Source organism: Salmo salar, chromosome 07 (assembly GCF_965601325.2).
Source record: "Salmo salar chromosome 07, fSalSal1, whole genome shotgun sequence".
Taxonomy (NCBI): Eukaryota; Metazoa; Chordata; class Actinopteri; order Salmoniformes; family Salmonidae; genus Salmo; species Salmo salar.
The window spans coordinates 8125699-8149000 of NC_138297.1; the positions used below are offsets into that span (position 1 = coordinate 8125699).

Sequence of the window (23302 nt, forward strand, 5' to 3'; positions counted from 1 at the left end):
TGTAAACGTGCTCATGTATTGCCTGGTTGAATGTGCTGATGAATGGCATTTCTATTTTGAAAGTGAATTCTTCAAGATCAGACAACAGGTATGAATTAAAAGTAAAGGCTATTAATTCGCATTTACTTTGACATATCTTACCTTCAGGGCCTCGATCTCCAATGACGTTGACTCATCCATATCTTTGCAAAACGTAAATAAAGCGTTTTGGACAACTTGAATGGTTAGTTCATTGCGCAGAACTCAGACTATCTTGGGGCCAGTTGCACTTCAGTCTCATTAGGTTAGCATATACCACACTGATGAAAAAGGAAAACCGAATGACTCTTGAAAATTCATGAGAATGTTTCCACTCAATGTAGCCTAATAAATAACTCAGAACAGATATAAAAGCATGCTTGCTTGCATTATCAATATAACGCTAGATGCCTCGAAAAAAAAAACTCAAAAGGCGCATTTTTTTTTTTATTATCCCAGAATTGTAGTCTTGCTATCATACCTATCTGGTAAATCTATCAGATTCCTGACATCTTCTCATCCAAAGATTGTGGAGTTGAGAGGCCCGCCGGAGCATTTTTTTCAGTAGGCTTCGCAAATCCACCCTAAACTCCTGTTCATCATAGGAAGATTTCCCACAAAAAAATGCATAGTCCACTTGCATGGTAGCTTATCTATGCGCACTCCGTAGCCTACCATCTCAAGAAAAACAGGTGCTTGCGTGACACGAGTGTGCGTAAAAAATCTGTCCATAACGAAAATTGCTCGGCGCGCGCTTTGCCAACCCTGGGCTGTGTGCGCGTTCCCGCGCAGGCAGTCGGTTTCTCCACAGCACCCAGTTTCAGTGTTTCTAATCAAGATTAGTAGATGAATCAGGCGTGTTGCTGATTGGTACGAACAAGAGCTTGCAACCACACCAGCCTTATGCATACAAGATTGGTCACCCCTGGAAGAACAACATGTGAAAATAATATGTACAACCGGTGTCTCTGTGTGAAGTAAGTCATTTAATGCTGAGTGCTAAGGAGAAGATGAAAGAGAGGTCAATGTTAAGAAGATGGTGGAGAGAAAGAAGAGTCGAGTAAGATAATGTAGGAGGAAGGTGAAGAGGGTGAGGGAGGGAAGATTATAAGAAGAGGTGGAAGATGGAGATCATCACGTGAAGTTCAGTTTGAATCCTATGACCAACTGGAAAAATCTAGTCTGGAGTAGACCAGCAACTGGGAAAAAATCTGTGTGTGTGTGTGTGTGTCAGGAAGTGATTTAAAAAAGCGTAAGACATATTGTTGTGGCCTATAAGATCAATCAAGTATTCTTCTTCTTCACGGTGAGGGTTATCAAGGACATGTGATGGAAGAGGGAGATCATCAAGAGAGAGCTGGAAGGAGTGAGGGAAACAATTAAGGAGAGAAAGAAACACGTGGACAAGGCTAGAGAAGGAGAGGATGAAGAATTCAAATATTACATGTTGAAAAAGAAAGCTAAAGACACTTAACATTAATTAACCTCTACGGGATCGGTGCCCCCCTCCCCCACGGGATGGTTGAGCTAACGTGCGCTAATGTGATTAGCATGAGGGTGTATGTAACAAGAACATCTCCCAGGACATAGACATATCTGATATGGGCAGAAAGCTTCAATTCTTGTTAACCTAACTGCACTGTCCAATTTACAGAGTCCACAGTTATGAACTTGAAAATGTATTAATAAACCAATTAGGCAGACTTGATACAACATTTTAAACATAAATGCAATGGTTCATTGGATCTGTCTAAAACTTTGCACATACACTGCTGCCAACTAGTAGCCAAAATCTAAATTATGCCTAAGCTGGAATAATACATGGTGGCCTTTTTCTGGCATTTCAAAGATGATGGAACAAAAAACATTTTTTTTTCTATGTATTATCTCTTACCAGATCTAATGTGTTATATTCTCCTACATTAATTTCACATTTCCACAAACTTCAAAGTGATTTCTTTCAAATAGTATCAAGAATATGCATATCCTTGCTTCAAGTCCTGAGCTACAGGCAGTTAGATTTGGGTATGTCATTTTAGGTAAACATTGAAAAAAACGGTCCGATCCTTAAGAGGTTTTAAGAGACACTAATCATTCAGATTTTTCTGTATACCTTGACAGTTATCCTAAGGGCCCCTGAGATCCACGCTGGTTTGTATAGCCAACCCAGAGGTATAAGGATAAAATGAGAATACTGGTAGCGATACGGCCACGGAAGCTAAATTCTCTAACATTAGCTTGCATACCTAGCCAGAGACGCTACTCTTCTAGCATTCGCATGAGACAGTTGAGATTGAATGGACCCTCTTTAGCACTTGTGTTTGGATACACAAATCACGTCAAAGGATGTACTGTAACTGCAGAAATGATTTTACTGTTTCTTCCGTTCTCAGATTCCTCAGTGTGACAGCCACATGACTGAGCTGGGAGAAATAAGGAGATAGACAGCTATTCCACTACCTACACCACATTTCCTACCCACCCCCTTATACTTAAAAGAAACCCCACCCCTTTATACTTAAATAAAAAACACTCCCTTAAACTTAAAATATAAAAACTAAACACAAAACATTCCTATCTTGACGGTGGAGAGACAAACGTAAGCTTGGATGTTCATTTCCCGCAATTCGACACTAGTCTCCTAGTGTAGAATTGTTGGTACCCTTCCCCAGATCTGTGCCTCACCACAATCCTGTCTTGGCGCTTTACAAACAATTCCTTTGACCTCGTGGCTTGGTTTTTGCTCTGACATGTACTGTCAACTGTGGGACCTTATATAGACAGGTGTGTGCCTTTCCAAAGCATGTCCAATCAATTGAATTTACCACAGGTGGACCAAACAAGTTGTAGAAACATCTCAAGGATGATCAATGGAAACAGGATGCACCTGAGCTCAATTTCTAATCTCATAGCAAAGGGTCTGAATACTTATGTAAATAAGGTATTTCTGTTTTAAATTTTTAATACATTTGCAAAAAAATTAAAATAAACTGTTTTTGCTTGGTCTTTATGGGGTATTGTGTGTAGATTGACGAGGAAAATATTTAATTTAATCCATTCTAGAATAAGTCTATAATGTAACACAATGTGGATAAAGTCAAGGGGTACTGAATATTTTCCAAATGCACTGTATATGATATCTGAGTGAGAATTAACTAACAAAATCAATGTGGGCCCCCTGGAGGTCAGGTTCCCTGGGCATGTGCCCTGTTCATGTATTGGTCCTTGGTGTTTTGATCACTGGGTGATGATGTAGGCCTAGACTAGATCATTGGTTCTCTTATATGGTCGCAATTGTAAATGAGAACTTGTTCTCAATTTGCCTACCTGGTTAAATAAAGGTGAAATAAAATAAATAAATATGGAATATTTTAGTTAGAGTGTTATTTTTTCACCTTCTGACCGATAATTGAAGTCCTGCGGAGTGCAGCAAGTCGAAAAACTCGATGATTATAGTAAACAAGCTAAAATATTGTGGTATTCCGCTCTGATAAAGCTGAAATCAATAGAAATCTTGGTCTGACTGAATTGCACTACCAAAGTAATACAGCAGAGTGCAGTAGAGAGTTAGAATTGCGGTATCCAGACATCAACAATCAACCACGACTGTTTTTTTTCCCCCCTCCAAGAATCATAATCAACTGTCGATAGTATCTTCTTCTCTGTCAGGATGGCGGACCCCAACACTAAACAGATGCCACAGAAAAGGTAATATTTGTACTAATTTAGTCACAAGGTTATATTAATAAGCACATTTTCTGGAACAATGTTACTACAATGCAGCTAGCGAACTAACTATAATATGTCAATGTATTTTCTGGCTGGCTATGCTAGCTAGCAAAGAGGCAACACCCAGTAATGTTGTTAGCCATTCAGCTAGCTAGCTAACCAGTGCCGTGCCTCAGTAATATCAAAGATGATAGAATATATTCAGTTGTGTGTTTTACCAGAGATTACATAACGTCTCTGGCCTTATTAAGCGACGTGTTGTTAGCTTGTTGCTTAGCAAACATAACTCACAGATTTAATGTATCGTATCTTTAATGGCTAACAACTGACGGTCAGCTGGAGCCTCGTTTATAAATCCTACATATAAAATATACCCACAAAATGTGCATATTGTATTGCAAACTGGCAAATAAGTATTTTGATGAAAAGCTTAGTCACAAAAAAACTGAAAATATATGAACAAGAATGCAGCCATTTGCCGTTAGTGTTAAGAGTGTTTTATTTTTAGAATCTAAAATAGACAGTAATCTTATAATTACACACAGGAATCTTTTTCCTATTTATTTTATTTTCATAACTATAGAGTACCACAGTAGGTGTCATAATACCCATAAAACCTAGCGGTCAAACAGGGACATGGTTCCAATTGTCTTTCCACTATACATTTTTTTTCCATAGGGGATTTTAGACGTTCTTAAAGGAAGGGCTGTGTTTCGTTGTAGACTTACCTTGGCATGATGTTTTTATAACCATGTAAATCTCTCTAGGACAAGTTGACTTTTATCAATATATTCACCTGTATTTACCACCCCAAAATGTAATGCTAATTAGCGGCTAATGTGGCTATCATAACGAACTACAAATGCAATGATGACCTGGTCGAGACTGCCGAACCGAGGCAAAGGTAAGAAAAACTCTGGATTAACTATCCAATGTTAGCTAAATGTAGTAATGAATAATTTGGCAACCTTTCTTTAAATGGGCAATTATGTGAACCTTCTTGTAAATTTACACAATAACTGTTAGAAAAGGTGCCAGCTAGAGATGACGCTAATTAGCCATTTTGAATCTGAGACTAAATAGAGCCAAAGTCACCTTGTCCAAGAGAGATTTACATGGTTATCAAAACGTCACACCACAGTAAGCCTAAACGAAACAAAACCCTTATTTGAAGTGTTTCTAAAATCCTCTATGGGAAAAATTTATAGTGGAAAAATGGTTGGAACCATTTCCCTATTTTGACTGCTAGGTTTTATGGGTATTATGACACCGCTGTGGGGCTCTATTGCAGAATATATTGCTCACCTTTCCTGGCTGTGATGGGTTCATATTCCCCAAGGAGCCTATACAACAAATAAACATGTGCATCTCTTGTTTAATTGGACGTAGTAGGCTAGTAAATAGAGAGCTTAGTGTATATGTATTTCAAGTTTTGCGATATCATAGGCAGCGCGGTTTATAATACCGGCATTACAGTCTAATATAACCACTGAACTTTTGGCCAGGCCTATGTATGCTATATCATATTTAGGTTGGGGGAAACATTGATGAATTCAAATGTTCTTCTGACATGTCCACAACCATTTTCCATTGTTTTCTCCTTCAGAAATGAACACAGTCCTTTTCCATATACACCATAAATTACTGCTAAATATTAAAACATTCTACAAAGACAGTAGACTGGTAGTTTATGCAAAATATTTGACCGTATGGGTAGTCTACAGTATTGCTGTGCGATAGGAGCGCGACATCATTGCCTATTCAATCTCAGAGCCTATACGGAAGTAGGACATATAAACCCAATAATCTATTGATAAACAAAATATTAAGCAACAATTAGTCCTTTTTGCATGCCGTGGCATAATGCCAATAGTTCAAAATTATACAAATGAAGGGCATTATTGTCACCATAAAAGGTGAATGGAGGGAGTTTTCCAGGCAGAGTTTTACGACAGGTCTGATTTTTATAACGGGAGACATGCGTATGTATCACGTTTGCCAAGTTTATAAATCTCAATATCTTCAGAAATGGATCAAGCAGAGATTTTGTGTGACATTTTACGCAACGGTTATAAATGAGGCCCCTGATGATAAAATGGTTATGTTAGCTTGCTAGCTAAGTTAGCCTGCTGCTAGCCATTGCTGTTTTGATAGCTACAGTAATGTTAGCTCATCAAATAAGAAGGCTAGATCATTGCCATCTTGGAGATACGTCTGAGTAATAATGCCATGACTTTGCCTGGCTACCCGAACTCCTTGCTACGCCCACGAACGTTAGTTTCTCTCCGCAATGGTCGAGTTCGTTTTGCATGGCCGGTGTCCCAGGTGGGCGGAGTTTGGTCATTTTGGACCATTCTGTTGGTCATTAAGTGAAATTTCCACCCACTCGGGGCACCGGGCCATGCAAAGCTAACTCCACTATTGATTCTGGATCTGAGTACCTCCCAGACGATTTCTAGAATGGAAATCCATTCTAGATGTCTGATTGGGTTTTCTGGGTCCCATCGCAGAACACGTGGGTAAAGTGGCGTTTTGAAAAATCCTAATTGGCTTTGATATTCCAATTGGTTAGAGATGATCCAATCGCTGATTACTTTTTTGTACACACCACTCATTTTGACATCACCACAAACGACTTCAACGATGGCAATCTCAGACTGAAGTATGTAGCAAACGATGGACTAGCGGGAAACATTCAGTTTGAGTAGTCAGGCAAGCCATGGCTGGCTACCATCACAATTTCATGTATTTTCTGCCAACTCTTGCAGTGCCAACATTGCTGCTGGAGCAGTTGTGTGTGTAGAGAGTGAAATTAGAGGAGATGTGACCATTGGTAAGACTTTATTCATACTCCATATAGATTTTTTGCCATCAAGTATTGTTTAGTGTTTTATCCATTTCCCTCCAAATCAAAATAAGCAAGCTGTGTAGCATTATAGATGTATCAATCGTCTGTTCCTTCCGGCAGGTCCAAGAACAGTGGTCCACCCCAAAGCACGTATTATAGCTGAGGCAGGCCCTATTATCATTGGAGAAGGCAACCTGATCGAGGAACAGGCTCTCATCATTAACAGGTAGGTCACTACTGCAGTTAGCTGTGTATCCAATACATCCACGTCAATTTTAACACTTCTCTTTTTGTTTCTCTTCATTTTGCCCTACGATCTTTAGTTATCCAGAAAATATTATGCCTGACACTGAAGGAGTTGAACCCAAGACCATGACGATTGGAATCAACAATGTGTTTGAAGTCGGTTGTGGTATCCTTCTACTGCACGTAGTTACAATGACCGGTTGTTGTGGACCATTTGCTCAAGAAAACGAATGTGATGTTACTGCTTTTTTAATGAGGGACATCGCCTACAGGCTAGTTTAACTAATGTCTATACAAGAGGAAAAATAACTAAGTATTGTAATGACATTTATTTTGTGTTATCTCCCAATTGTTTTTGGAGCAGTTGAAGAAAATGTCTAACACTCATCACTTCTAACCCTCAACCAACTTCTCATGTTTAACCCTCAACCAACTTCTCATGTTTAACCCTCAACCAACTTCTCATGTTTAACCCTCAACCAACTTCTCAAGTCTCTCAAGCATTGAAAATTGGTGACAACAATGTAATCGAGTCAAAAGGTATGATATGCTTATAAAATACATGGTGCCTATACATAACGATGAACCCTTCTGCTGTCATTTGGAAGCCATTTTCGATGCTGTCTGTATGATGACGTACAACGTTCGCTCTCTGTCTCAGCGGACCTAGGGAAGAACGTCATTCTCACCAGTGGCTGTATCGTCGGCGCTTGTTGCCAGGTGAATACGTGTGAGGTCATTCCCGAGAACACAGTCATCTATGGGTCCAACTGCATGAGACGTGTGCAGACAGAAAGGCCTCAGGTTTGTTCCTACCATGAATTCCACCTAGCTCTTCACTAAGGAAAATACTAGACAATTACATTTTGAGTAATTTATCCAGAGTGACTTACAGTAGCACTTACGGTTAATTGACCGTGACATTTTTTTATTTTATTTACCTAGTCGGCACAGGGATTCAAACCAGCGGCCTATCGGTTACTGGCCCAACGCTCTTACCCGCTAGGCTACCTGCTTACCCCATGTGCCAATGTCCATACTAGCATACCACTGAAAATGCTAGCCCAATATATCATATTATTCTAAATGCTATGCCAGTGTAGGTACAGAAAGTGATTCTGGTAAAGAACATCAGGAAAATATTTTGTCCTTTAAAAAAAAAAATCTAGTGGTTGCATTGATATTGTCATCAGAGGATAGGTTTTTAATTTTATATTTAAATGCTTAGGAATTGTTTTATCTTGTAATATTGTAATCTCTGACAGTTGATTTAAAATGTTCTAATTTGTTCTAACAAAAATGTTTGTTCCAGCCTCAGACGCTCCAGCTAGATTTCCTCATGAAGATCCTGCCCAACTACCATCACATGAAGAAGACTGTCAAAGGAACCTCCACCCCTGTCAGGAACTAACCACTGACTAACCAAAGATCAGCATTCCCTGACGCTCACCAGACCTTAACAATGAAAGGTGTAGAGACTAAATTTATCCTAGACCTGATGTCCTAGACCTGATGTCCTAGACCTGTTGTCCTAGACCTGTTGTCCTTGACCTGTTGTCCTAGACCTGTTGTCCTTGACCTGTTGTCCTTGACCTGTTGTCCTCGACCTGTTGTCCTCGACCTGTTGTCCTCGACCTGTTGTCCTCGACCTGTTGTCCTCGACCTGTTGTCCTCGACCTGTTGTCCTCGACCTGCTGTCCTTCAGCTATTGTCCTAGACCACGTAAGAAGTAGTTTCTCTCCTCTGAGGCATGAGGGCACATTCCTAGCTTTTCTCAATTCCCAATCATAAGAGAGAGAGCCCATATGCAGCACTCCATTGGGTCATTAGCTAAACCAATAGTAATAGAGTTCCTGGTTATGTTTCTTATTTGTCTATCTAGCTCTTTTTATTGTATGATTTTTTGTTGTTGTCTGTTCAAATGTCATATCTTGTTTTTCTGTCTTAAATTTAGCACATTCAGTTTTTATGTTAATGTATATTTTTCTGCTTTGGTTGTGAAATAAAAAGCAATTTAAAAGAAACAATACAATTAACATGGATTCAATCTTGTGTGGTTTTTCACAGACTTATAGGCCCCTGAATGTTGTGTATGTAGTTTTATGTAAACAAAGTATAAAGCTGGTGTTGAATGCTTTTTCTAAGCTGTAGGAAAAGCGCATTGTGCCACACAGCGCTCAGTTCAGACAAGACAGTAGCCTCAATAGTCCATGAAAGATTTGCTCAAATGTTTTTGATGCTATTTGTTTGATTTCCACAAGGAGGTGCCAGTGAGGAATTTATTGTAGCTTCCACCCATCTCAGCCACAGATACATGACACACACTGGGCATGTGACTAGTCACAGGTTGATATTATTAGCTTAGTGGACTCTTGTGTTAAGAAGTCAATAAAGTATTTTCTGATATCTGAACAGGTTAGTCTGACTTTCATCTAATGGGGAAGGTGTTGCCATATATAAACTAATGTAACATTATTCAAATAACAAAATTATACCTCAAAAGTAGGAATACAAATCCCAGAACATGATATCAAGCTCAAATGATATTACGTATTCAATATTCATGCATGGGTCATTCTACGAATAGAGTGCCGTTCGTCTATAGTAATTTTGTGAAAAATAGCTATGTATTTGTCCTCATTTTAACATTCTGTCATAAAGAGCACATGTTCAACTTCATAACTAACATGTTTTCCCATCTCAAGAAGTTAAATTAAGAGAAATTACTATAAAAGTGACAGGGTTGATGATTTAATCCCCTTGTGACAGAGGGGGATGGAAGCTTGTTGGGTGCGACATGGAGGGGAAATTGAATGCAATCTTAACAACAATATTTGAACTTTACAGGGTTGACTTTAAACCTGAGGGACAAATGTAAATTCATCACTCATCACATTAATTAAATAATAATCTTCAAAAATTCCTTTCTCAAACCAACAAAATAGGGGCTTTACGACAATGGTGACATTTTGGGGTTAAGTGGGTTAACATTTTTCTAGATGTTGGACAAACATGAGGTGGGACATTCAGAGAAAACAAACAATTTATTTGATTAAAAACACACTATTTGATTTTAGTTTACTTTAGTTAAAGTGTAGATGTATGTGATTCAACTGTTAAATTGAGTGTTTTATCAAAATGTACACACATAATGTCTGGGTGACACAAAAGGCACTCTATTCGTGAAATGACCCAAATACGAAACAAGACTATTTACACAGTCTTTGTTTGGACCAAATAAACTAGGAGTGGCCAACATTTTGCCAGAGGCATTAATCTTCGAAGGCAGGGGGTTGTCAGCATGACACGGTGCTTCCTATCAGGGGTTGTCAGAGTGGAGCCTTGCACTATAGGCCAACACAGCGGGAGCTCTAGATATACAGCTGGTACACTGTAGTGGGCAGGGGTGTGGCTGCTACCCCTACTCTCACTACAGTGCAGGGCGGAACAATGGCTGCCCCCAAGGCTGTTCTTCAGAGCCCCTTGTGTGGTGTTCCAAGGCTGTTCCCTAGAGCCCCCAGTCTGGTGTTCCATCTGCACCACAGACAACCCCTCTCGTGTGTGTGTGTGTGTGTGTGTGTGTGTGTGTGTGTGTGTGTGTGTGTGTGTGTGTGTGTGTGTGTGTGTGTGTGTGTGTGTGTGTGTGTGTGTGTGTGTGTGAGAAACATGTTTGATCTTCTTCCCTACCGGGCACAGACGTCATTTCAACGTCTAATTGACATTTGGTTGAGTTGTCAACTAACGTGAATTCAACGTGAAATCAACAAAACATTTCAACATGTCATTGGATTTAGGGTAAAAGTTAGGTGAAGAAAAGAAAAGACAAAAATTCCATAATTTTGATTACTTTTTGCAAATCCAATCATATTGTTGAAATGACGTGGAAACCATGTTGATTCAACCAGTTTTTGCACAGTGGGTTCTTTGGCTATGTAGACGAAAGAGAATGGAGTGTGTATAACCTGTCATTGTTACGAGGGCAGCACACGCTAGAAGCTACTTTTTCTACAAAGCTATGTAAGTAATTCAAGCAACAGATACAGTCAAACGAGGTAAAATGTTTTGTTATGTTAGACACGGATTAATCCTAGTCCTGGTCTGAAAAGCAGTCAATGGAGAAACAATGAAAAAAAATATTTTTAAATCCAGGACTAAACTTAATCTGTGTCCGGGAAACTGCCCCCAAAATGCATAACGTCAACAGAGTGACCATAGAGAGCCCACACACATTTCTCCTATGGAGAATGTTTTGTTGTACTTTTCATGAGGCCGCAATGCAGAAGCTCATGGTAGGAAGCACAGCTGGCGTCTCAAACTGCCAATACTCATTGAATGAGCCCCAGATCAACCAGGGGGCTAATTATTTCACCGGTAGAGTGGAGTGCAGCAGGGGCCCTCGCTTTCCAGTTTCACTTTTTACCCCCTCTTCTTCAATTTTTATTTTGGGGTTTGCCCTCCGCAGCGCCAATCAGTTACTTTAATTTGACAAGGGGGGACAGATGTCCGGCGCATTTGTGCGGATGTGCAGAGCGACAAGGACCGGTGTGTGTGTGTGTGTGTGTGTGTGTGTGTGTGTGTGTGTGTGTGTGTGTGTGTGTGTGTGTGTGTGTGTGTGTGTGTGTGTGTGTGTGTGTGTGTGTGTGTGTGTGTGTGTGTGTGTCTGTGGCTTTTCTAATCTGTGGACGGGTTTTTTCTGAAGCTCGAGAGGCAGGGGCATATGTTGATAGGGAGTCGAAGCAGGAAGTTGAAATGCAATGCTATATTTGGGAGCTAGTTATTTATACTCCCCAAACACATAGTCTTTTTGAAGAAGAATAGTTCAGCTGTCACGGGTGAATTAAAACAGAATATCTTTTGTTGTTGTGTTTGAATGATTGTTTTTCCTTGAGTATTTTGCAGGATTGGACATTCATCAACCATGAAAGAGTTCACATTTTATATCATGTTTCCATTTTGTGTGCAAAATTGTGTTTGTTTTTCTGTGTGCCATAATTAAATAATTTTATAATTTCATTGTAACACTAATATTTAGTCTACTAGAAACTATATCATACATGCAGGAAGGCCCCACAGCATGTTATCTTAAATGTCCAGTGTAGTCAAAAACGTGATTTACCTGTGTTAATATATATTTCCACACTATGAGATTGGTATAATATGGTGAATTAATGAATAAGAAAATAAATAATGATAATGCCCTTTTAGTGTGAGAGCTGTTTGAAAAGACCGCCTGAAATTTAAGCCTGTTTTAGTAGGATGGAGTTTTGGCCAGCCTGATGATGTCACCAGGCAGTAAATTAGTTAATAGACCAATATGAAAGAGAGTTCCAAACCTCTCTGCCAATAACAGTAAGTTTTCAGTATTCCCCTCCCCACTTAGACCACTCTCAGACAGTCCTAGCAAAATTCTTGCTTGATCAATTGCTCTTTGCTAAGAAGCTATCTTTGTTTCTTTTTGACCATTTTAACTGAAAACAAAATCAAAGTAAGGTACTTAATTGTTACTCAAAAATGATTTGATATTGAGATAAAAAAAAAACGTTTGCATTGGACGTTTAAGCCACCATAAATATTAGTACCTGAGTATCTGATATAGGTGAACTTGCTCTAGAACTTTCTCTAATTCTATATGTTAGGGAATTAGTAGAAGCCATTTAAACAACAAACATTTCCCTTCCACTGTTCTGAAAGCCAACCTCTTTTACAAAATGTTTCACAATTTATTGGGGATGACAGTGTACACCAACCAACCAGCTTAGTAGCCAAACAAGAACATCATTTACAAAATAGAACCTCATCTATTTTCATATTCAGTACACGGTTTGAACACACAAACTAGATACAGTTCAAGTCGAGTTGTTGTCGGTCATGTTGAAAAAAGGCCACTATTAGTCCGGAGGAGGTTAAGGCTTTCTGACAGCTGACCTTTGCATCCTGGTCTGCTTCCCTTTTGAAATGTGAAATGTGACCTATAGGGCACAGTGGCATCCATTGCATTTCAACAGGAATAATTAACTTCATCCCTACAGGGACTAAGACTACACTGGTTGTCATGTCCTCGGTCCTTGCCTTTAGATCAACAAGGGTTCCCATATATATGTAGTTAGTCTCTATTGGGACTATGGTTTTGCCGCAATCCTATTTTATTGAGCATTAATATTTCAGCATTGGTTTCTGCCTTCGAGACATTCGACATGCATATCAAATTGTTGAAGTTGTGCTTGACTAACACAATATCCACAACAGTGGTTATGCAACTGTTGATATAATCTGTTGATATTGAAAGAAAAATTGATTTCTCGATCAGGAAACTTTCCATAACACGAATCATAACACCAGTTGCCTGTGATCAGTCTCTATAAATGTCCATTTGAATGATAGTATAAGAAAAAAAGGACAACAGCTTTAGCTTTTAAGGAGAAAGGAAACACACATAGATTGGAAAGGAAACAGCAACAGCAATTCCGCCTGTGTTTATATACTGTAGCTCCAATCATTTTTCTTAATCAAAATACCTTATAATTTCTTGCGTACCCTTGTCTTTGTAATTTAAATCAAACGTTAACAGAGATCCTAGTTTATCAAGTCTGAGATAAAAATATAGATGGCATAACGGTATAATCAAACAAGCAGTTATATTCAGTCACAGACAGCTGGTTGTCAGACTAAGCAGACCTCAACATTATTTTGTTTTATGTAAAGTCTAAGTCTTTGGTAATTTACATACCTGAAGTCTAGCCTGATGAATCCAGAATGAAAGCTACCTTCACTATTTTGGATTCACCAGGCTTAGTTAAGTCCCCCCAAAAAATTTACACTTTCAATGACTGTGATATGTGGTTGTCTTACCTACCTTAGTTGATTGCACTGACTATTGGATAAGCGTCTTTGCTAAATTAGTATTTTTGGAGAGACAAGGGGTTATGATAAAGGTTTTAGATTTACTCTTAAAAACCCTGTACACTTTCTTCACCAGCAACAAAGGAGAAAGTATAACTTCACGGGTAACCCTTTGTCCTCCCTTTTTGAATTACATTCTCTCTCAAGACATTTTAGGACCTCTCAGGAGCATTCCAAGAGAACCTTATACTCCATTACACGTGTCAACAGAATAGAAGCCAAGCCTAAAGGACACACTTAAGATGTCCTCTGTTCTCTTCTTAACATTTTATCTACTCTCTGACCCATTGCAGCTTATACTCTCCCAAAAGCACAGAAGGGGCCCCCTTACCCCCTCTATTTGAACAGAGATTTACTCTGCTAAACAATTACAGGTATTCTTCTGATACATGTCAGGTGTGGGGGGTGGAGACACAGTCACGTTATTGTTTTTGTTCTGTGCTAAGTTTCATTCTTACATCAACGAGGTGGAGGATCCCTATATTGTCCTTGAGGATAAACCAAATCTCCATACGCAGGGATGCTACATACTTAATCAGCAGAGCTCAGTCGCTGGCCTGCCTGCTACCCTGTCAGATATAAAACATATGTTGTTTGAAAGGAGAAAGAAGCAAACCGGAGAGGAATAAGCTGAGTCCGCCAATTCAGTGTTTAAAAAGTTGAATCCAAATACGTCCGTTGACCATTTTTATTACCACAATGCACTTGACAAAACAGGGCCACACCTTGGTAAAGCCCTTGAACACAGACCTAGTGTTGTTCCCCTGTGACTTTAAAGAACATGAAGGGACAGACACCTTGGGAAAAAGAACCAATCCCTCGAGAAGTGACCCGTCCTCCAGCCTCCTACAGCCAATTAGAATAGGTCAATCTTTCTGCAAATTGCTCATTAGTGATGTCAGAGGTAGATCAAAAGGCAGCCAAGCCAGCCAACCATATAGGAACCAGGAATGTGGAGTAACGCTAGTCAAAGGAATGGAATGGTTTGGCTCTCAGCCCATTGAGACCAATTTTACTCTGCATTACTCAGAAGAACAATGTGTACACTGCCAAATGAACCATGGTCATTGGTTTTGATGGGATGTTTTCCTGGTTTTGTAGCGGTGACTACTGCAACAGTGTGTTGTTTTGGGAGAGAGGAAGTCTTACTGAGGCCACAGGCTTAGGGATGGGTTGAAATATACAGAATGGGTACCTGGAGGAAAATGAGGAAGGGTCGTGCTTTTTACATTTCAGTCAAGGGGAAGGTTTAGTATTTTTTTTAAATCTGGTCCGGGGGTGGGGGGGTCATGTCATTTGCAATTGATTAAATTTCTATATTTCTCAGTGTTTTAGAATGAGTTACTTATTAAGCTATATATCGACGTGTACCCGATGCCGACACTCATCTCTGATTCTACACTGGGCACGCAATATCAAGTGGGCCTATAGGCTATTTGTGTCATCTCAATCAAATGATCCATAGCCTATAGGCTATAGGATACGAAGGGCAGGCTTGGTGAAGCACAGAACAAAGATATTTCTAAGAGAGCTGCTGGGATGGTGTAAATACAACTAGGCTGCATTACACACTGCAGTTGATATTCCAACCCTGAGCCCAGGCCTGCTCTTTTTGATGTACTGCCTAACCAATGGCTGTGCTGTGTGCTGTGTGCTGCCTAACCAATGGCTGTGCTGTGTAGGCCTATGGTGGCAGTTCAGGAGGAGAGTCAAAGGCTTCTTCTGAAAAAAATATTTGATTATGCCTAGTCCAAGAAATGCACTATCTTGTGTGCGCAGACTAACCTATATCCTATGTTCTGTTCAGTTTGAGAATGAGAACGCAAAGAGGCGAAGGAGGACAACTTTGATAGCTTGCTAATATTATAATTTATTTGATTAAAAACAGTATGTTTCCTGCCCATGATGTATTTATCAGAGCTATTGACCTCACAATAAGCCAGAGTCGAGTCACTTACATTGTGGTGCTGAAACTTGAATCATCAGCAGCGGCACAGTCAATTGGAAATGGACAGCTCAAAATATAGCGCTGAAAGTAGCCAAATTCGAGTAGGCATAATTCATTTCAACAGTCTTCATTTTAATTAGACTTTACTAACAACAAGAGGGCTTTGTGTTGGAGCTTTTTTCTTCCTATTTAAGAAATAAGAGATATGTCTACCTGTTTGACAGACAGCATTAGGATCTAGGCTGCTATAGCCATAGATTTGTCGGTCATTTCCTCCACCCACAGTGCACTATTTAAATGCACTCTTTTAAACCTATAACGTCGCTTTTGGTCCACAAAGCTTTGTGCTAGAAACAAGCTGTAAAATACCCGGGAAAGTCATGACGCCAATGCATATGGGACTATCAGAGGCTGAAATACGACCTTCTATAGAGGAGGAGACCAAAAAAATTGACTTTGCTTGGGAAGTAATCCAATACTGCCACTATCAATTGATTAAGATATTAACTTTCTGTACAACAGAAGATGTTTAAATGCAGACAGTTTTCAGGGAAACTCTTGTCACCTTTTGTTGGGTTAAAGCACTGAAGAAGAGTAACCAGCAGTTAAAGCATACATTTCTCTGAATCAGTAGACTTACTCTGTCTGGAGGGGAAAGGTAGACCTACTCTGTCTGGAGGGGAAAGGTAGACTTACTCTGTCTGGGGTGGAAAGGTAGACCTACTCTGTCTGGAGGGGAAAGGTAGACCTACTCTGTCTGGAGGGGAAAGGTAGACTTACTCTGTCTGGAGGGGAAAGGTAGACCTACTCTGTCTGGAGGGGAAAGGTAGACTTACTCTGTCTGGGGTGGAAAGGTAGACCTACTCTGTCTGGAGGGGAAAGGTAGACCTACTCTGTCTGGAGGGGAAAGGTAGACTTACGCTGTCTGGAGGGGAAAGGTAGACCTACTCTGTCTGGAGGGGAAAGGTAGACCTACTCTGTCTGGAGGGGAAAGGTAGACTTACGCTGTCTGGAGGGGAAAGGTAGACCTACTCTGTCTGGAGGGGAAAGGTAGACCTACTCTGTCTGGGGTGGAAAGGTAGACCTACTCTGTCTGGAGGGGAAAGGTAGACCTACTCTGTCTGGAGGGGAAAGGTAGACCTACTCTGTCTGGAGGGGAAAGGTAGACTTACTCTGTCTGGGGTGGAAAGGTAGACCTACTCTGTCTGGAGGGGAAAGGTAGACCTACTCTGTCTGGAGGGGAAAGGTAGACTTACACTGTCTGGGGTGGAAAGGTAGACTTACTCTGTCTGGAGGGGAAAGGTAGACCTACTCTGTCTGGAGGGGAAAGGTAGACTTACTCTGTCTGGGGTGGAAAGGTAGACCTACTCTGTCTGGAGGGGAAAGGTAGACCTACTCTGTCTGGAGGGGAAAGGTAGACTTACTCTGTCTGGGGTGGAAAGGTAGACTTACTCTGTCTGGGGTGGAAAGGTAGACCTACTCTGTCTGGGGTGGAAAGGTAGACCTACTCTGTCTGGGGTGGAAAGGTAGACCTACTCTGTCTGGGGTGGAAAGGTAGACCTACTCTGTCTGGGGTGGAAAGGTAGACTTACTCTGTCTGGAGGGGAAAGGTAGACCTACTCTGTCTGGAGGGGAAAGGTAGACCTACTCTGTCTGGGGTGGAAAGGTAGACCTACTCTGTCTGGAGGGGAAAGGTAGACCTACTCTGTCTGGAGGGGAAAGGTAGACCTACTCTGTCTGGAGGGGAAAGGTAGACTTACTCTGTCTGGAGGGGAAAGGTAGACCTACTCTGTTTGGGGTGGAAAGGTAGACTTACTCTGTTTGGGGTGGAAAGGTAGTCCTACTCTGTCTGGAGGGGAAAGGTAGACCTACTCTGTTTGGGGTGGAAAGGTAGACTTACTCTGTCTGGGGTGGAAAGGTAGTCCTACTCTGTCTGGAGGGGAAAGGTAGACCTACTCTGTCTGGAGGGGAAAGGTAGACCTACTCTGTCTGGGGTGGAAAGGTAGACCTACTCTGTCTGGGGTGGAAAGGTAGACCTACTCTGTCTGGGGTGGAAAGGTAGACTTACTCTGTCTGGGGTGGAAAGGTAGACCTACTCTGTCTGGAGGGGAAAGGTAGACCTACTCTGTCTGGGGTGGAAAGGTAGACTTACTCTGTCTGGAGGGGAAAGGTAGACCTACTCTGTCTGGAGGGGAAAGGTAGACCTACTCTGTCTGGGGTGGAAAGGTAGACCTACTCTGTCTGGGGTGGAAAGGTAGACCTACTCTGTCTGGGGTGGAAAGGTAGACCTACTCTGTCTGGGGTGGAAAGGTAGACCTACTCTGTCTGGGGTGGAAAGGTAGACCTACTCTGTCTGGGGTGGAAAGGTAGACCTACTCTGTCTGGGGTGGAAAGGTAGACCTACTCTGTCTGGGGTGGAAAGGTAGACCTACTCTGTCTGGGGTGGAAAGGTAGACCTACTCTGTCTGGGGTGGAAAGATAGGACTACTCTGTCTGGGGTGGAAAGGAAGACCTACTCTGTCTGGGGTGGAAAGGTAGGTCTACTCTGTCTGGGGTGGATAGGTAGGTCTACTCTGTCTGGGGTGGAAAGGTAGACCTACTCTGTCTGGGGTGGAAAGATAGGACTACTCTGTCTGGGGTGGAAAGGTAGACCTACTCTGTCTGGGGTGGAAAGGTAGACCTACTCTGTCTGGGGTGGAAAGGTAGACCTACTCTGTCTGGGGTGGAAAGGTAGACCTACTCTGTCTGGGGTGGAAAGGTAGACCTACTCTGTCTGGGGTGGAAAGGTAGACCTACTCTGTCTGGGGTGGAAAGGTAGACCTACTCTGTCTGGGGTGGAAAGGTTGGCCTACTCTGTCTGGGGTGGAAAGGTAGACCTACTCTGTCTGGGGTGGAAAGGTAGACCTACTCTGTCTGGGGTGGAAAGGTAGACCTACTCTGTCTGGGGTGGAAAGATAGGACTACTCTGTCTGGGGTGGAAAGGAAGACCTACTCTGTCTGGGGTGGAAAGGTAGGTCTACTCTGTCTGGGGTGGATAGGTAGGTCTACTCTGTCTGGGGTGGAAAGGTAGACCTACTCTGTCTGGGGTGGAAAGGTAGACCTACTCTGTCTGGGGTGGAAAGGTAGACCTACTCTGTCTGGGGTGGAAAGGTAGACCTACTCTGTCTGGGGTGGAAAGGTAGACCTACTCTGTCTGCGGTGGAAAGGTTGGCCTACTCTGTCTGGGGTGGAAAGGTAGACCTACTCTGTCTGGGGTGGAAAGGTAGACCTACTCTGTCTGGGGTGGAAAGGTAGGCCTACTCTGTCTGGGGTGGAAAGGTAGGTCTACTCTGTCTGGGGTGGAAAGGTAGGCCTACTCTGTCTGGTGTGGAAAGGTAGGTCTACTCTGTCTGGGGTGGAAAGGTAGGCCTACTCTGTCTGGGGTGGAAAGGTAGGTCTACTCTGTCTGGAGGGGAAAGGTTGGCCTACTCTGTCTGGGGTGGATAGGTAGGCCTACTCTGTCTGGGGTGGATAGGTAGTCCTACTCTGTCTGGGGTGGAAAGGTAGACCTACTCTGTCTGGGGTGGAAAGGTAGACCTACTCTGTCTGGGGTGGAAAGGTAGACCTACTCTGTCTGGGGTGGAAAGGTAGACCTACTCTGTCTGGGGTGGAAAGGTAGACCTACTCTGTCTGGGGTGGAAAGGTAGACCTACTCTGTCTGGGGTGGAAAGGTAGGCCTACTCTGTCTGGGGTGGAAAGGTAGGTCTACTCTGTCTGGGGTGGAAAGGTAGGCCTACTCTGTCTGGGGTGGAAAGGTAGGTCTACTCTGTCTGGGGTGGAAAGGTAGGCCTACTCTGTCTGGGGTGGAAAGGTAGGTCTACTCTGTCTGGAGGGGAAAGGTTGGCCTACTCTGTCTGGGGTGGATAGGTAGGCCTACTCTGTCTGGGGTGGATAGGTAGTCCTACTCTGTCTGGGGTGGATAGGTAGTCCTACTCTGTCTGGGGTGGAAAGGTAGGCCTAACTTTTGAAAGTACCATGCTCAGATTCCTAATGACATCTCAGATTGAATTATGTGTAAACAGGGCTATTTTTGTTGAAAACAAGACACACTGATTTGGCATTGAAACAATAGGATAAGATGAACACATAGGCCTATCTCTCTGTCCATTCTTAGCTTGTAATTTGGGTAATTTGTGTGGTATTAAAAAGATTCTGCTAATATGTAAATATTATGTAGAATTGCATGAAATGTTTATTAAAGGCCATTTTTTTTCTCTGACCTACAAATATGATGATAGATAAGTGCAATGCTTTGACTATAAAGGATATTGTCCCACCCCTACTCTTGTCCACGGTGATCTGCTAACCCACAACCTTCTGGCTTCCAACACTTGTGCGCTTTCAAAATTCCTGCGTTGCCATGTAATGCTTACAGGACGAAGAACAGTTTCATAAACTGCATGTCTAAGGCTCTGGTCTGTCCATGAAGTGAGGGTAAATGGTAGACATGTTCTCTGCTATCCACTTTATGTTTAAATTATTATTTTGGGTATATGGGAGGGTCACTTGTTTTGTTTTTTTCAAGCGTTCAGGGAGGTGTTTAGGTAAAATATATTTTGCTGAAGGGAGAGCCTTCCATTTTCCTTTCTAAGAGATCCGATTTTCTCCATGTAACCCTTATTATCAATAACGTTCATTCCCTAACATGAAATCAAGGCTGAAAAGATTTGGAAAAGGGTAAAACATGGATTTGTTACCACACTAGTAATTCTTTGGGAAAAGTGTGAAAGAATACATTGTTAAATATAGATTGCTCTCTCTCTCTCTCTCTCTCTCTCTCTCTCTCTCCCTCTCCCTCTCTCCCTCTCCCTCTCCCTCTCTCTCTCTCACACACGCTCTCACACTCTCTCACACACTCTCACACACTTTCTCACACTCTCAAGAACCTAAGAAATCACAAACTGCAAGTATCATCATTGATTTTGAGGCTGTGTGGTGTTAAATCTTGCTGACGTGTCCCCCTGGTCTCCCGGACTAGTTCTTCAGAGGACATCTCTGCTGTCAGAGCAAACCACACAGCTCTGAGACCTGTCAAAAACAGCTGGGACATCTCCCTCCCGCCTCCACTCCCCTCTCACCCCTTACCCCCCCCCCCCCCCCCCCCCCTCATCCCCTTCTATTTTCACCACTCTTCTCTTCTCCTCCCCCTTCCCAACCCCCCAGAGCCTCGGAGAAAGCTTTGATAAGGGTCTGTGTACACATCAGAAAGCAGAAGAACATTTACATTTTTATCTGCTTGAAGACCCTCCTCCTCCCCCTTCTCCTCATCATCCTCCCCCTGCCCCTCTTCTCCTTCCTCCTCCTCCTCCTCCTCCCCACCCTGAATATAACACGTGAAAAACATGCATATCTTTTGCTGGGTGTTTCTTTCTGCTTCATCTACAGTTATACTACAGTAAGACGGTATGAATATGTTACACAAAGATACAACTGACAAAGACTTTGCAAAGACAAAGAATATCTTAAACAGTTTTTATACACTGAGTGTACAAAACCTGAGATAGACTGACCAGGTGAATGCTATGATTCCTTGTTGATGTCACTTGTTAAATCCACTTCAATATGTGTAGATGAAGGGGAGGAGACAGGTTAAGGTAGGATTTTTAAGCCTTGAGACAATTGAGACATGGATTGTGTCTGTGTGCAATTCAGAGGGTGAATTTAAGATTCACCCTAAATTTAAGATTTAAGTGCCTTTGAACTGGGTTTGGTAGCAGGTGCCAGGTGCACCAGTGTGAGTGTGACAAGAACTGCAACGCTGCTGGGTTTTTCACACTCAACAGTTTCCCGTGTGTATCAAGAATGGTCCACCACCTAAAGGACATCCAGCCTGTGGAACGCTTTCGACACCTTGCAGAGTCCATGCCCCGACAAATTGAGACTGTTCTGAGGGCAAACGGGCTGCAATCAATATTAGGAAGGTGTTCTTAATGTTTTGTACACTCAGTGTATATAACTCATCATCTCTGTTTTCACTCAAAAGGGTACAGCTGTTGTTAAATGTCACACACCATAAACATTTTTGACCGATCAGCTCCATTCAGTCTTATGTAGAAAAATATGTTTTTTTTTTTTTTTTTACATTGGATAAAAGTAGAGATTCAGAGCTACAAAATGGTATATCATACACTGCAGTTAACAAGCAATGGGAAAGTAATTCTGCTTTGAAAGTTTATAAACTTATAATATCACTTTTGAGAAAATGGCCCTTGAATGTTTTGGTACACCTGCTGGAGAGCTCTTCTTTCTCTGCACCCATTCAGCATTGTTCACACCCTCTAAAGCTTTAGTCCCACCCATCTCTTTAAGGATTCACAAGTGAGGCAATGTGCCAAACAGTGAGTACAGTAGTGTACAACCAAAGATTTTCAAGACTAAAGGCTGGTTTATACTATGTCTATCGACATGTCTGTATACAGTTGTCGCAGTGACATCATGAACGTTTTTTTTTGTCATCCGACATTAAACTTGTCATTGTCGACAGCATATATGTATTTTAACACCAATAAACCCATCTGTTTAAAGATGAATTTAGTAAATGTCAATCTAGCAAACGAGGCAACTAAAAGCAACTTTTCTAGCATTTTCTAGCAAAAAAAAATGACCATATCATATAGCTGACAACATCTTAACTGTAGCTAATTTGTATAAGTTATTACTGGAACATAAACTCACAACAAGATCATTATTTACAAGTTAATGGCGAGCTAATGAGTGTGACAAAATATAAGCAGGGCATTCTACCAGAGGATTTTAGAATATGGACTCTGTTTCGTTGGCCTAACGTTATATCCTAATTTGACTTTGGTGTAGGTTATGTTGTTCCTCACATTACCATCTTTAATTAACATACAATATATCAAATAAAATCAAAGTTTATTTGTCACACGCACAGGATACAGAAGGTGTAAACGGAGTCTTTTGTTTAGACGTGTAGCTTGCTAGCTAAACAATGAACCATAATCCCAACTCATAATGATACTACCCTGCAATAACCTACTGGTAGCTAAAGCTAACCAACTAGCTAGCTAACATTAGGCTATAACTAGCAATGCAAATGGCTCTGAGATACAAATAATATAACTACACAGATTATATGCGTAACGTTAGCCAGCCAGCCAGCCAGCTAACATTATCATATTCTAATCGTAACTGAATGAGACCAGTTGTTCCTTCATGTTATCATATTCTAATCGTAACTGAATGAGGCCAGTTGTTCCTTCATGTTATCATATTCTAATCGTAACTGAATGAGACCAGTTGTTCCTTCACACCTTGGGTGAATACCCAGCCGGTTATGGTCATCATCAATCTGGACAAACAGAGGGACATGGATGATGTCTTGAGATCACTTTTGACTGAAACCACACGTGCACTCAGGGGCTTTAAGTGATGGACGCAGCCATCGGAAAGCAAGGTCAAAGTAATGAAAGGCCATGGGGTTTATTTACGGGTTCAAGCATTACATTTGGGTGAAACCAAAGACAGCACAAACTGCTTCTCCATTAGAAATCCCGATCACACTTGTAGGCGATGTCATGACGACGTTGGCTAGCTAAGATCACAAACAGAAA

At 41.6% G+C, this 23302-nt stretch overlaps 1 protein-coding gene across 1 annotated transcript; it reads left to right on the top strand.

Annotated features, from left to right (window-relative positions):
• Window positions 1–3595: 3595 nt before the first annotated feature.
• On the top strand, window positions 3596–8877 carry dctn6 (dynactin subunit 6). Its single transcript, XM_014206456.3, has 7 exons — window positions 3596–3726; window positions 6516–6580; window positions 6716–6821; window positions 6919–7007; window positions 7334–7381; window positions 7503–7645; window positions 8154–8877. The coding sequence occupies exons 1-7, from the start codon at window positions 3689–3691 to the stop codon at window positions 8250–8252; spliced, it is 588 nt and encodes a 195-aa protein (XP_014061931.2). The 5' UTR covers window positions 3596–3688; the 3' UTR covers window positions 8253–8877.
• Window positions 8878–23302: the final 14425 nt, after the last annotated feature.

Bases quoted from the DNA above. Each gene is read 5' to 3' on its own strand.
- dctn6 (XM_014206456.3), top strand. From the start codon at position 3,689: ATGGCGGACCCCAACACTAAACAGATGCCACAGAAAAG. The intron at 3,727-6,515 runs GTAATATTTGTA...CAACTCTTGCAG, and splicing joins AAACAGATGCCACAGAAAAG to TGCCAACATTGCTGCTGGAG. The intron at 7,646-8,153 runs GTTTGTTCCTAC...TGTTTGTTCCAG, and splicing joins TGCAGACAGAAAGGCCTCAG to CCTCAGACGCTCCAGCTAGA.